The sequence below is a fragment of the Hemitrygon akajei genome, chromosome 3 (assembly GCF_048418815.1).
Source record: "Hemitrygon akajei chromosome 3, sHemAka1.3, whole genome shotgun sequence".
Taxonomy (NCBI): domain Eukaryota; kingdom Metazoa; phylum Chordata; class Chondrichthyes; order Myliobatiformes; family Dasyatidae; genus Hemitrygon; species Hemitrygon akajei.
Window position 1 is genome coordinate 204,774,368 of NC_133126.1, and position 14,163 is coordinate 204,788,530.

Sequence of the window (14,163 nt, forward strand, 5' to 3'; positions counted from 1 at the left end):
TGCCCATCACTCTGCCTGTTCTCCATCTTCCTCTGGTGCTCCCACCTCCCCCTTTCTTTCTCCCGAGGCCTCCCGTCCCATGATCCTTTCCCTTCTCCAGCTCTGTATCACTTTTGCCAATTACCTTTCCAGCTCTTAGCTTCATCCCACCCCCTCTGGTCTTCTCCTATCATTTCGCATTTCCCCCTCCCCCCACTACTTTCAAATCTCTTACTATCTTTCCCTTCAGTTAGTCCTGACAAAGAGTCTCGGCCCAAAACATGCTTCTCCCTGTTGATGCTGCCTGCCCTGCTGTGTTCAACCAGCATTTTGTGTGTGTTGTTTGAATTTCCAGCATCTGCAGATTTCCTCGTGTTTCATCTTTCCCTTATAGCTTTTTTAGTTGCCTACTGTTGGATTTTAAAGCTGACTGATCATCCAAATTCCCATTCACTTTTGTTGCCTTGTTTGGCCTTTCCTTGGCTTTTATGCTGTCCTTAACTTTCCTTGTCTGTAGGACTTAACTACCCTGTGGCTTGTAAATTATTCCCAGAAACATCAGCCACCTCTGTTCTGCTGTCATTCCTGCCAGTAACCCCCTCCAATCCACCTGGGCAAGCTCCTCTCTCATGCCTCTGTAATTCCCTTTATTCCATGAGATCACTCCTCATTCTTCAACACTCCATCGATTGCAGACCCAGAGCCTCTAATCTCTGCTCATACGATAACACTTCCATTCTTGTGACCTTCCTTTGAACCCTCTCCAATGTCAGTACATCTTTTCTTAGATCAGGGCCCAGCTGCTCACAATACCCCAAGTGAGGCCTCAGCAGTAATTTATAAAGCCTCAACCTTATAACCTTGCTTTTATATTTTAGTGCTCTTGTAAGGAATGGTAACAGCCTTCCTCCCCGCCAACTGAACTTGCAAATTAGCCTTTAGGGAATCCTGTCAGAAGACTCCAAAATCCCTTTGCACCTCAGATTTTTGAATTTACTGCCCATTTACAATATAGTCTATGCACTTATCCCACTCACAAACAAGAGAAAATCTGCGGATGCTGGAACTCCAAGCAACGCACACAAATTGCTGGAGGAAATTAATAGGCCGGGGGGGGGAGGGGTGAAATAAAGAGGTGGGAAGTTGATTGGTGAAGGAGTTAAAGGGCTGGTAAAGGAGGAATTTGATAGGGGAGGACAGAAGATTAAAGAAAAAAGGAGAGGAGCACCAGAGGGAGGTGATGAGCAGGCAAGGAGATAGGGTGAAAGAGGGAAAAGGCGATGGGGAAATGAAGGGGAGGAGCATTACTGAAAGTTGGAGAAATCAATGTTCATGCCATCAGGTTGGAGGCTACCCAGACGGAATATAAGGCATTGTTCATTCAACCTAAGTGTGGCCTCATTGTGACAGTAGAGGAGGTCATGGGTAGACGTGTCGGAATGGGAGTAGGAAGTTCAGGGCCCCAAACAGTCCTTCCAGGTGAGGCAACACTTCACCTGTGAATGTGTTGGGGGTCATCTATTGTATCCGGTATCCCAGTGTGGCCTCTTGTATATATTGGTGAGGCCCAACGCAGACTGGGAGCACTTCACTGAGAACCTATGCTCCATCCACCAGAAAGAGTATGTCTCCCAGTTGCCACCATTTTAATTCCACTCCCACTCCCATTCTCTTTACTTCACCCCCCTCCCAGTTTCACCTATCACCTTGTTTCCCCCCACCCCACCTTCTAACTCTGACTCCTCACCTTTTTTCTCCAGTCCTGCTGATGAGTCTCGGCAAAACTGTCGAATGTACTCTTTCCATAGATGCTGTCTGGCCTGCTGAGTTCTGCCAGCATTTTGTGTTTTTATTTATTTCCAGCATCTGCAGATTCAATCGTGTTGCTTCTTTCCATAGATGCTGTCTGGCCTGCTGAGTTTATCCAACATTTTGTGTGTGTTGTATGCTTTTATTCCTTCTTCCAAAGTGAATCCTTTCATTTCTTCTACCGAAGTGCATGACCATACACTTCCTGACACTGTATTCCATCTACCCCTCCTTTGCTCCTTCTTACAATCTGCCTAAGTACTCCTGCAGCCTCTCTGCTTCCTCAACACTACCTGCCCCTCCATCTATCTTCATTTCACCCATCAAACTTGGTCACAAAGCTATCAATTTAATCATCCAAATTGCTGACATATAACGTAAAGTGAAGCGGTCCCAAGACAGAACCTGTGGAACACCACTTGTCACTGGCAGCCAACCAGAAAAGGCTCCCTTTATTCCCCTTCTTCACCTCTTGCGAATCAGCCACTGCTTTTTCCATGCTAGAATCTTTCCTTTAATAACATGGGCTCTTATCATGGTAAATAGCCTCATGTGTGGCCCCTTTCAAAGGCCTTCTGAAAACCCAAGTATGCAACATCCACTGATTCTTCTTTGTCTATCCTGCTTGCTATTTCCTCAAAGAATTCCAACAGATTTGTCAGGCAAGGTTTTCCCTTACGGAAAACACGTTGACTTTGGCCTATTTTGTCATGTGTCTCCAAGTACCCCAAAACCTCATCCTTAACAGTCAACTCCAACATCTTCTCAACCATTGAGAATAGATTAACTGGCTATAGTTTCCTTTCTTCTGCCTCTCTCCCTTCTTGAAGAGTGGAGTGATATTTGCAATTTTCCAGTCTTCTGGAACCATTCCTGACTCCCTGATTTCTTGAAAGGTCATCACTAATGCCTCCAGAATCTATTCAGTTACCTTTTTTTATAAGTCTGGGGTTGTTGTAGTCCATCAGATCCAGGTGACTTTTCTACCTTCAGACCTTTCAGTTTCCCAAGCACCATCTCCCAAGTAATGGCAACTTCTCACACTTCTGCTCTTTGACACTATTGAACTTCCACCATACTGCTAGTGTCTTCCACAGTGGCAACTCATGCAACATGCGTATTTGATTTGTCTGCCATTTCCTTATCCTCATTACGATCTCTGCAGCATCTTTTTACAGTGGTTCAATATCCACGCTCGCCTTTCTTTTACTTTTTATATAGCTGAATAAACTTTTGGGATCATTTTTGATATTATTGTCTGGCTTATCTTCACATTTCACCTTTTCCCTCCTTAAGTTTTTATTTTGTTGCCTTCTGTTGTTTTTTAAAAAATTCCGAATCTCTAACTTTCCACTAATTTTTGCTCTATTATATCCCCTCTCTTTGGCTTCTTTGTTGGCTTTGACTTCCTTTGTCAGTCATGGTTGCAACATCCTACCTTTAGAATACCTCTTCTTTGGGATGTATCTATCCTGCACCTTTCAAATTGCTCCCAGGACTCCAGCCATAATCCCTGCTAATGTTCCAATCAACTTTGGCCAGCTCCCCTCTCATGCCTCTGTAATTCCCTTTACTCCACTGTAATACTGATACATCTAACTGTGGTAAACTATGTATACCTGTCTGGACACACCCCTCTGCTGACTGCTCCTGTGGCTCCTCCCACAGACCCCTGTATAAAGGCGATTGGAGGCACTGCTCCTCCCTCAGTCTCCAGGATGTCATGGTCTCTTTTGCTGCTATTAAAAGCCTATCGTTCACCTCCCGTCTCCGAGAGTTATTGATGGTGCATCACTAACCTTAGATTCTCCCTCTCAAATTGAGGGTGAATCCTCTCATATTGTGATCAACACCTCCTAAGGTATCTTTTGCCTTAAGCTCCCTAATCATATCCAGTTCATTACACAACACTCAATCCAGAATTGCTGATCCCCTTGGGGATCAACCACAAACTGCTCGCAAGACCCTGCAGCGGATAGTGAGGTCAGCTGAGAAAATCATCGGGGTCTCTCTTCCCGCCATTATGGACATTTACACTACACATTGCATCCGCAAAGCAAACAGCATTATGAAGGACCCCACACACCCCTCATACAAACTCTTTTCCCTCCTGCCATCTGGGAAAAGGCACCGAAGCATTCGGGCTCTCACGACCAGACTATGTAACAGTTTCTTCCCCCAAGCCATCAGACTCCTCAATACCCAGAGCCTGGACTGACACCAACTTACTACCCTCTACTGTGCCTATTGTCTTGTTTATTATTTATTGTAATGCCTGCACTGTTTTGTGCACTTTATGCAGTCCTGGATAGGTCTGTAGTCTCGTATAGTTTTTTTCTGTGTTTTTTTTATGCAGTTCAGTGTAGTTTTTGTACTGTTTCATGTAGCACCATGGTCCTGAAAAACGTTGTCTCATTTTTACTGTACCTGTACCAGCAGTTATGGTGGAAATGATAATAAAAAGTGACTTGACTTGACTTGAAAAGCCATCTCAGAGGCCTTCCACAAATTCTCTCTCTAGGGATCCAGCATCAACTTGATTTTCCCAATATATCCGCATATTGAAATCCCCCGTGATAAACTTACCATTGCCTGCTTGGTGTGCACTTCCTACCCCCTGTTGTAATTTGTAGACCACATCCTGGCTACTGTTTGGAGGTCTATAAATAACTCCTTTCAGAGTCTTTTTATGCTTGCAGTTTCTTAACTCGACCCACACGGATTCTAGATCTTCTGATCCTATACCTGAAGACTTCATTCAATCTTTCCCAGCAGAGCCACTCCTCCTCCTTTGCCTACCTACCTGTTCTTTTGATCACAATCAGAATCAGAATCAGGTTTATTATCACCGGCATGTGTCGTGAAATTTGATAACTTAGCAGCAGCAGTTCAATGCAATATATTATATAGAAAGAAAAAATTAAATCTATCATAGTAAGTATATATGTGTGTATTGAATAGATTAAAAATAGTGTTAAAACAGAAATAATATACTTTTAAAAAAAAGTTAGGTAGTGTGTCCTGAATTGCAAAGTGTGTGCCTTTAGGCTTCTGTACCTCCTTGCTGATGGTAACAATGAGAAGAGGGCCTTCCCTAGGAGGTGAGAGTCTTTACTAATGGATGTTGCCTTTCTGAGGCACGGCACCTTGAAGATGTCTTGTGTACTGTGGAGGCTGGTACCCAAGGTGGACCTGATTAATTTAAAGACTTTCTGTAGCTTAATTCGGTCCTGTGAAGTAGCCTCCCCCCCCCCCCCTCACCCTCACCCCAGACAGTGATTCAGCCTGTCAAAAATGCTCTCCATCTATAGAAGTTTTTGCTTTTTTTAGTTGACAAAGCAAATCTCCTCAAACTCCTAACGAAATATAGCCCTGTCTTGCCTTCTTTGCAGCTGCATCGATATGTTGGGACCAGGTTAGATCCTCACAAATCTTGACATTCCAGGAACTTGAAACTGCTCACTCTCTCCACTTCTGTCTTTTATTTTCACGCTTGCACTTTATCCCGTTGTAAAGCACTTTGAACTATATCGCTTGTATCTATAAACAAATTATTATTAGGTTCACAAACAAGAGAAAATCTGCAGATGCAGAAATCCGAGCAACGCACACAAAATGCTGGAGGAACTCAGCAGCCCAGGCAACATCTGTGCAAAAAAGTACAGTCGTCATTTCTTATTATGAGGCTCTTCTGGCCGCCCCGGCCGGCTGACGGGAAAAGACGCAGGCGCCTTATTAGCTGCCGGCACCGGAGGGCCGGCAGGGAGCCGAGCGTTGCGAAGCGCATGCCTGGGATGCACGTTCGGAGGTAAGGGGCGGGTCCACGCACGTGGTGCGGGGAGGGGGGGGGGAGGCGGGGCCACGCACGGGCTGACGGTGGTGTGCGGCGCCATGGCGGAGTTGGGCATCGATAAGAGCAGTCTGCCCGCTGTCAATGCAGGTAGGAGCTATCCATTGCCCCCTCTACCTCACCTCACCTCACACACTCACCCCAGGTCCTCTCTCCTCGTCCGCCGGTCACTCTTCTCTATTTCCCCACCACGATCCCTCTTTCCCCCACCCCCCGTTTCTCCTCACTCCATTTTCCCTGTCCTCCCACGGTCTCCTTCTGCCCGAATCCCCCACTTTCCCGATCATCCCTCCTTTTCCTTCTACTCACACCACTCCCGATCCTCCTCCCTATCTTTGCCACCCTGGCTCTGTCTCCCCACATCTCAACCCCTTCTCAGTTTTTTCTTGCCCTCGTCCTCACCCCTCTGCCTGTCCCCCCCAGTACCACCTGGCCTCGCCCTCATTCCCTGTCCTTCCATCAGCCCGTCCCCTTGCCCTCTGCCACTTGTATCCTCGGCCTCCCTTCTTTCCCCACCCTCCTACAGGCCATAACAAAATATCGGCTCAAATTTGCCGATTTTGAGGATTTTTTAAAAATCTAGAACTGGACGTGCTATCTGTTATAGGGATACAATCAGTGTTTGTGTCTGGGCTCATCATGTAGGTGACTCCCGTCTCACGCACCTGGCAGAGTGTCCGGTTGTCATGTTGGCATTGTGGGAGGTCTTGCACAAACCAAATGTGGGCTTCTGCTGGTCACATCCAAAAGGATGTCCCTCACCCAACAGAGATAACTGCCAGGAATGCTGTGTACGCAGGGCCCTCAGCATTGTTAATGATCCCCTCCATCTGTCCAGCAATCTGATTGACCCCCCCCCCCCCCCAACATCAGGCAGGAGGTACTGGAGCATTAGGACAAGGACTGTTAAAACGGCAAACAGCTTCTTCCTCCGGGCCATGAGACGAAACTCTCTGCCACCACCCAGTCTCATTACGTATGAAGCACCAGTAGCGTTATGCAGTTTACTTCTTAACGTGTGTCGTAAATGCACCTGATTATTTGTTAATTTATTTGTGGTGAAATTACTTCATATGTGTGAGTTATATGTACTGTGTTGTACCCCTTGATCTGGAGGAGTTTTGTCTCATTTGATGATGTTCATGTGTATCGTCTAACAATAAACTGAACTTGAACTTGAAGCTTATTTCAATTGGTTACAGTTGTGTTAAAGGACAGAGTCTGCCTGAGACATCAGCTGTTCTGACGCAGTAACCCAGTTAAATATGGGGCAGTTTGTTATCAAAATGTGATAATTGCATGCTGTCATTTTTCACAAATTTGTTTCCAGTTTTGACCTTGAAGACTAGTGCTTACAGGCCCTCCGTTCGTCAGAGTTGACCATGGACGTTGCGTCCTAGCTGTCTACGTGATACACAAGCCAGGGCAGTACGATATGGAGAGCAAGCTGTTGCCCATGTAGCAAGCTCCGCTCCTCCACGAGGCAGATGAGTCCAAAGGAACATTGGAGACTGATACAGTTTGGCGCCAGCGGTGTCACAGGAATTGCCACTCAATGTGGAACTCAACATAGGACTGCCTAACAGACTCCACCTCCAGATTTTTCCTCAGGGAAGCCTTCCCCATGAGTGGGTATAGCCACAAAGCAGCAGAGGTTTGAGGCCAGAGTCTTGCTTCTCCTAGATGAGCTGCCAACCACGGCTGACAAGCCCAAACTGGTTTTAAGGCGACACTAACTGCCTTTACCCCTTCTCCTGTCAGTAGAAACGGTTCTACAGTTTCTACTGTCAGAGGCTATTTGAGTCGCATGCCATTAATTGGTGGTGGGAGCTTATCCCCACTCCCTCCCCCCAGCTAAAACAACTTCAGGAACTATGGTAACATATAAGTACTTTGATAATGAATTTATTTTGAAATGATCCAGATGGCTTAATGTGGTTGTGGAAAAATTTGTTTGGGAAACCCAGACCTAACGTCTCTCCCTCACGCTTCCTCATAACCATCCAAAAATAAAATGTATGCAGCATAATGTTTTAGTAGAGCTCAGTTAGTGTACAGCTTGCGCAGATGGGGTTAACATTCGGAAATCAGAGGTGTAAAATCCCTTGTTGAAGGGTCACGTTATAGGAACAAGAGCTTTGACTGGTGCCCACTCCAGACATTGGAAGTTTGGAGAGAAAGGGACTTCAATCAGGTCCACTGCCCGAGGATAAAAGGCAGGAGTGGTTCATGGCAGCGTAGTAGAGCTTTGACCAGCATTTCGGCATTTGGGATTAATTAGTAAGAGCAAATTAAAGGAAGGCAGGGTCAAGCATAGCGACTATCATCTGAGTGGACATAGTGAGAGTGGTGATCTTAAGGCTTTAGCTCTTCAAGGCTTCCGCGAAGAGAGGCTTCACTGAGAGAAAGCAAGGAAAGAAAACCTCAAGTTCTTTCATTCCCTTTATTTTTGCTCATCTAGGTAGAAATGACAGGCAGGGTAGTGAAATGCTCCTCTTGCAGGATGTGGGAAGGCAGGGAGACCTTCAGTGACCCTGACAGCTACAACTGTGTCCAGCTGCAGCTTCTAACACTCCGTGTTGAGCAGTTTGAGCTGGAACCGGATGAACTCTGGATCATTCGGGAGGCTGAGGGGTGATAGAGAGGTAGTTACACCCGAGGTGCAGGACACAGGAAACTGAGTGACAGTCAGGAAGGGGAAAGGGGTTAAGGAGCAAGTGCAGAGCTTCACGGGTGTTCGGACAATCCAGAGGCCCAATCAGCATCGGAAGCAGAGCACTGTGAATTCAGTAGAAATACAGAGGGGCAAGTGGGGCGGCCACTGTTGGGAGTGGACCAGCAGGGAGAGTGGGAGTGTCAGGCTTTGACTCAAGAGGTTTTGATGAGAAGAGGCTGAGGCCAAAGACATCGGTTAGAAGATTTGATCTTAGTTGCCCATTGCACAGTACAGGCCAACTCCAGCTCATGAAAGACTGCATTAAGCTGCTGGAGCTGGAGTTGGATGAACTTTTGGTCATCTGGGTGTCAGAGCGTTTGATAGGTACAACTTTTAAGCAGGTGGCTACACCCAGAGTGCAGAATTCAGGGAATTCAGGGTGAACACTGAGGAAGGTAAGGGGAGAAGGAAGTCGGTGCAGGGTCCCTCTGGGGCCATTCCCCTCAGCAACAGGTATCCCCCTTTGCATACTGATGACCTATCTGGGCAAGGCAGCAGCAGCCAGACCAATAGCACTGTGGTCAGCTCTGAATGGGAGGGTGAAGTCAGGCGGAGCAATAGTCATAGGGGACTCGATAGTTAGAGGGACAGATAGGAGATTCTGCAGCAGCAAAAGAGACGCTAGGATTGTGTGTTGCCTCCTGAGTGCCTCGGTCCAGGATGTCTCTGAGCAGCTGCAGAATGTTCTTGAAGGGGAGGGTGAGCAGCCAGAGGTTGTGGTACATGTTGGCACCAATGACACAGGCAGGAGAGGGGTAGAGGTCCTGTGCAGTAAGTTTAGGGAGTTAAGGAAGGAGGCTGAAGAGCAGGACCTCCAAGGTGGCAATCTCCTGATTACTCCCGGTGCCACGAGCTAGTGAAGGTCAGGACGGGAAGGTGGTGCAGATGAATGAGTGGCTGAGAAGGTGGTCCGGGGGGGTGGGGGGGGGGGGCAGGGTTTCAAGTTCCTGGATCGTTGGAATATTTTTGGGGGAAGGGATGCCCTGTACAAGTGGGATGGGTTGCACCTGAACTGGAGGATATCCAGTAACCTGGCAGGGAGGTTTGCTAATGTTGTTGGGGAGGGTTTAAATTAGATTTGCAAGGGAGTGGGGACCAAAGTGAAGAGGCAGAGAATGGGGCAGTTGGCGCACAAGTAGGGAGTTTGTGAGGAAGGATAAGCAGATGATAGAGTAAAGATGCTCTCATTCAGATGGTTTGAGATGTGTCTACTTTAACTCAAGTAGTATAAACAAGGCAAATGAACTTATAAAGCACTGGTGAAACCTCCTTTGGAATATTGTGAGCAGGTTTGGGTCCCTATCTTAGAAAGGATGTGCTGAAACTGGAGAGAATTGAAAGGACTACTACTACGTTGACTCAGGCCTAGGGGGCAGGCAAGGAGTTGAAAGGAGGTTCACAAAAATAATTCCAGAATTGAATGGCTTGTTATATGAAGAGTGTTTGATGTCTCTGAGCCTGTTTTCATATGAATTCAGAAGAATAAGAGGGGACCTGATTGAAACTTATTGAAGAGTGAAAGACCTTGATAGAGTGGATGTGGAGAGGATGTTTTCAATAATGGGAGAGTCTAAGACCAGAGGAACAGCCTCAGAATAGAGGGGCATCCTTTTAGAGCAGCAATGAGAAGGAATTTCTTTAGCCAGGAATGGTGAGTCTGTGGAATTCTTTGCCACAGGCAGCTGTGGAGGCCAAGTTTTTATGTATATTTAAGGCAGAGGTTGATAGATTCTTGCTTGATCAGGGCATGTAGGGATATGGGGAGAAGGCAGGAGATTGGGGCTGAGAGGGAAATTGGATCAGCCATTATGAAATAATGAAGCAGGCTCAATGGGCCAAATGGCCTAATTTTGCTCCTACATCTTATGATCTTGTGGATTAACAACTTCCTGACTTGTATTTTTGTTCATCCTATCATGTTGAAGAGCCTGGGTTAATTTGCTTGGTCCTTGCAGTGAACTTCCCTTTAGTCACCTTGCTCAGCTGAAAAATATGGATATCATAGAACACAGCAGCATAGAAAGGCCCTTCAGCCCATCTAGTCAGTGTTAAACTCTAATACTGTCCACATCATCCACCCATAGACCTCCATTCACACCCCCATCCATGTACTTACCCAGATTCCTTTTAAGTGTTGAAATCAAACCTGTATTTACCGGTCCCGCTGGCAGCTCGTTCCATGGTCACAACATTCTCTGAATGAAGTAGTGCTCCCTCAGGTTCTCCTTAAATATTTCACCTTTCATCCTAAACCTATGATTCCTAGTTCTAGTCTCAGTCAACCTCAGTGGAAAAGGCCTCCTTACCTGTACCCCTCATAATACCAGTGATAGCGTTGGAGTTTGGAGTTCAAATCCAACGTTGTTGGTAAGGAGTCTGTATATCCTCCCTGTGGAAAGCGGGGGAGGGCTTCGGTTGCTCCGCTTTCCTCCCACAGACCAAAGATGTATCAGTTAGTAGGCTACTTGATCATTGTGAATTGTCCTGTGTTTAGGGTTAAATAGGGGGTTGCTGAGTGGTGCTACTCGAGGGGCTGGAAGGAGCTCTTCTGCGCTGACCCTCTAAAGAGAATTTTGTAATTTTGATTCAGACTTTAATTGGGATCATACCTTTGTATTGCTGTGTGAGATTACATCAGAGGAGGGTGGGGCCATCATACCATTCGTAATGGTCGGGTTATGGTGATCCCACACAGCATTACGCTACGGATGTTGAAAGTGCCATTGAGTGCTAAGGAAGAGCCAAGGCATTTAGAAATGCCCATTCCTGGACATAAAGAATAACAAATAAAGTGTCTGGAAGACACAAGGTGTGCTGTCCTTCATTATTTGTGGTGTAGGGTAGAACAGCAGGAAGGTCAACAATACTGGTTAGACCATAGCTCAGGCACTGTGTACTGTTGGCTCACCACGTTACAGGAATGGTGTGATTGCACTGGAAGGGATTCACAGGGTTTTCCAGGACTTGTACTGCAGCCATTAGGAAAGATTGAGAATGTGGGATTATCTTCTTTTGAACAGAAAAGGCCGCAACATTGACTGCCTCGAATTTCCATACTGCATAGCCCTATATTTTTCTAAGCTCCACGTTCCTATCTAAGAGTCTCTTAAAAGACCCTATTGTATCCGCCTCTACCACCATCATTGGCAGTGTATTCCGCTCACCCACCACTCTCTGTGTGAAAAACTTAATCCCAAAATCCCCTCTGTACCCACTTCCAAGCACTTTATAATGTGTCCCTATATGTCAGCCATTTCAGCCCTGGGAAAAAGCCTCTGGCTATCCACACGATCAATGCCTCTCAGTTGATAGAATTATGAATTATGGAATTATGAGGGGTATAGGTAGGTTAAATGCAAGCAGGCATTTTCCAGTGAGGTCGGTTGAGGCTAGAGCCAGAAGTGAAAGATGAAATGTTTAAGGGAAATACGAGGGGAAACTTCTTCACTCAGCGTGACGAGAATGTGGAACAAGCTGCTATTGGAAGTGGTGGATGCAGGTTCAATTGCAACATTTAGTGAAGTTCTGATAGGTCAGTGGACACAAGGTGTGTGGAGGACTCTGGTCCGGGTGGGATTAGGCAGAATAATAGTTTGGTATGGACTAGGTGGGCTAAGGGGCCTGTTTCTGTGCCGTATCGCTAGATGACTCTAAATGAGTGTGCTGACTAGAGACACCAGAGACTGTGGGTCTGGAATTTGGGGTAACACAGAAAAAGATGGAAGAACTCAGCCGATCAGGCAGCATTTGTGGAAGGAAACTGAAATGTCAACTATTCATTTCCGTTTGTTGTTGCTGCCTGACTTAGCAAATTCCTCTGCCATTGGGCAGAGTAGTTTTTGTCCAAAATGGATCCAGTATCCTGTTCTACCTCACTGTGCTGTCGGGTAGCCAAACCACACAAACCTCCAGATGTTCTTAAACCTGCCTGGCACATTGTTGCTTTTGTTATTGAACAGAGGTGAACTAGAATAGGAATCCTGTTGATGGATAGATATTCTAAAGAACAACACACACAAAATGCTGGTAGAACACAGCAGGCCAGGCAGCATCTATAGGGAGAAGCGCTGTTGACGTTTCGGGCCGAGACCCTTCGTCAGGACTAACCGAAAGGAACGATAGTAAGATATTCTAAAGTTTTGTTTGATTAATCAGGAATTTATACAGAATTTTGGCTCTGCATTTTAAGTAATGAGTACATGGGTATTTCCCATCCCGTCTGCATGCTTCTGACCTTCTCTTCTTACTACAAGCATAGTGTGCGAGGTGCAGGAGCCTTGACCAACTGCATTTCCCTCATGCTGAACTGTCTTCATTGGCTATGGACTCAATTTTGCCGACTCTGTGGTTCATGTTTGGTGTGTTATTTGTTTACTTTTTTGAAGTTTGCACAATTGTATTTTTGTAGTGTGGGGATTTTTCATGCATTCTATTGTGTTTCTTTGTTTACTGGCTACCTGCAAGAAGATTTTATTTATTGGGATGTAGTGTGGAATAGGTCCTTCTGCACTTTTGAGCAGTGCCACCCAGCAACCCCCAGGTTTAATTCTAGCCTGCTCACAGGACGATTTACAATGAGCAATTAACCTGCCAACTGGTACGTCTTTGGACTGTGAGAGGAAACCAGAGCACCCGGAGGAAACCCATGCAGTCACAGGGAGAATGTACAAACTCCTTACAGAAGGTAACAGGAATTGAACCCATGTTGCTGATACTATAAAACATTGTGCTAACCACAAGTGACCATGCCACCCATGAACCTCAAACTTGAATTCTGAGCTATGAAATTGAGATGCTGGTCTTTCGTTAAGGAGAATTTCTATGCAGGGAAAAAACTTTCCATTCCATAAATCTGACAGACTTTATCCCTGAAATAAAAAGTCTGTCATTTTTACCAAAGCTTCTCACTCTTTTACTGAAAGGTTGCTCTTTCAAATATACCACACAAGAGCAGAAAATCCAGAGACTTCCATCTAAAACTTGTCACCCTGCCCCCATCTTAATCATTCTAAGATCCTTGTCACCATATGGACTGTGGCTTGTGGAGAAAGACACTACACTTGACCATAGCCAGTTGTTGCCAATAATATTCATGATCTAAGACAGAAGTGAAGTCATAAACATTTATTTCTCCTTCCAGTATTTTATTTTCTTTTTTTTCCCCAATCACCCTTCTCCACTCTGGCCTCTTACCTCTTCTCCTCACCTGCCTATCACCTTCCCTGGTGCTTCTCCTTTCCTTTCTCCCATGGTTGTATCATCTGCAAATTTATAGATGGAATTTGAGCTATGCTTAGCCACCCAATCATGGGTATAGAGAGTGTAGAGCAGTGGACTAAGCACACACCCCTGAGCTGCACCAGTGTTGATTGTCAGCGAGGAGGATATGTTATCACCAAACTGCACAAGATTGTGATCTTCCGGTTAGGAAGTCGAGGATCCAATTGCAGAGGTTCTGTAACTTCTCAATCAGAATTGTGGGAATGATGGTATTGAATGCTGAACTATAGTCGATGAACAGCATCGTGACATAGGTGTTTGTGTTGACCAGGTGCTCTAAAGCCGTGTGAAGAGCCATTGAGATTGCATCTGCCGTTGACCTATTGTGGCGATAGGCAAATTGCAATGGGTCCGGGTCCTTGCTGAGGCAGGAGTTCAGTCTAGTCATGACCAACCTCTCAAAGCATTTCATCACTGTTGATGTGAGTGCTACTGAGTGATGGACATTAAGACAGCTCAGATTCTTCTTTTTAGGCACTGGTATAATTGCTGCCTTTTTGAATCAAGTGGGAACTTCCACCTGTAGCGG

At 45.9% G+C, this 14,163-nt stretch overlaps 1 protein-coding gene across 3 annotated transcripts in view; it reads left to right on the forward strand.

Annotated features, from left to right (window-relative positions):
- The first annotated feature begins 5,632 nt into the window (after positions 1–5,632).
- ccdc50a (coiled-coil domain containing 50a) overlaps positions 5,633–14,163 on the forward strand; it is a 147,438-nt gene continuing 138,907 nt past the window's right edge. For all 3 annotated transcript variants that reach the window (XM_073041727.1, XM_073041728.1, XM_073041729.1), the window contains exon 1: positions 5,633–5,728. In XM_073041727.1, coding sequence (XP_072897828.1) covers positions 5,680–5,728 — 49 coding nt within the window. In that variant the 5' untranslated portion in view covers positions 5,633–5,679. The remainder of the gene's footprint in view (positions 5,729–14,163) is intronic.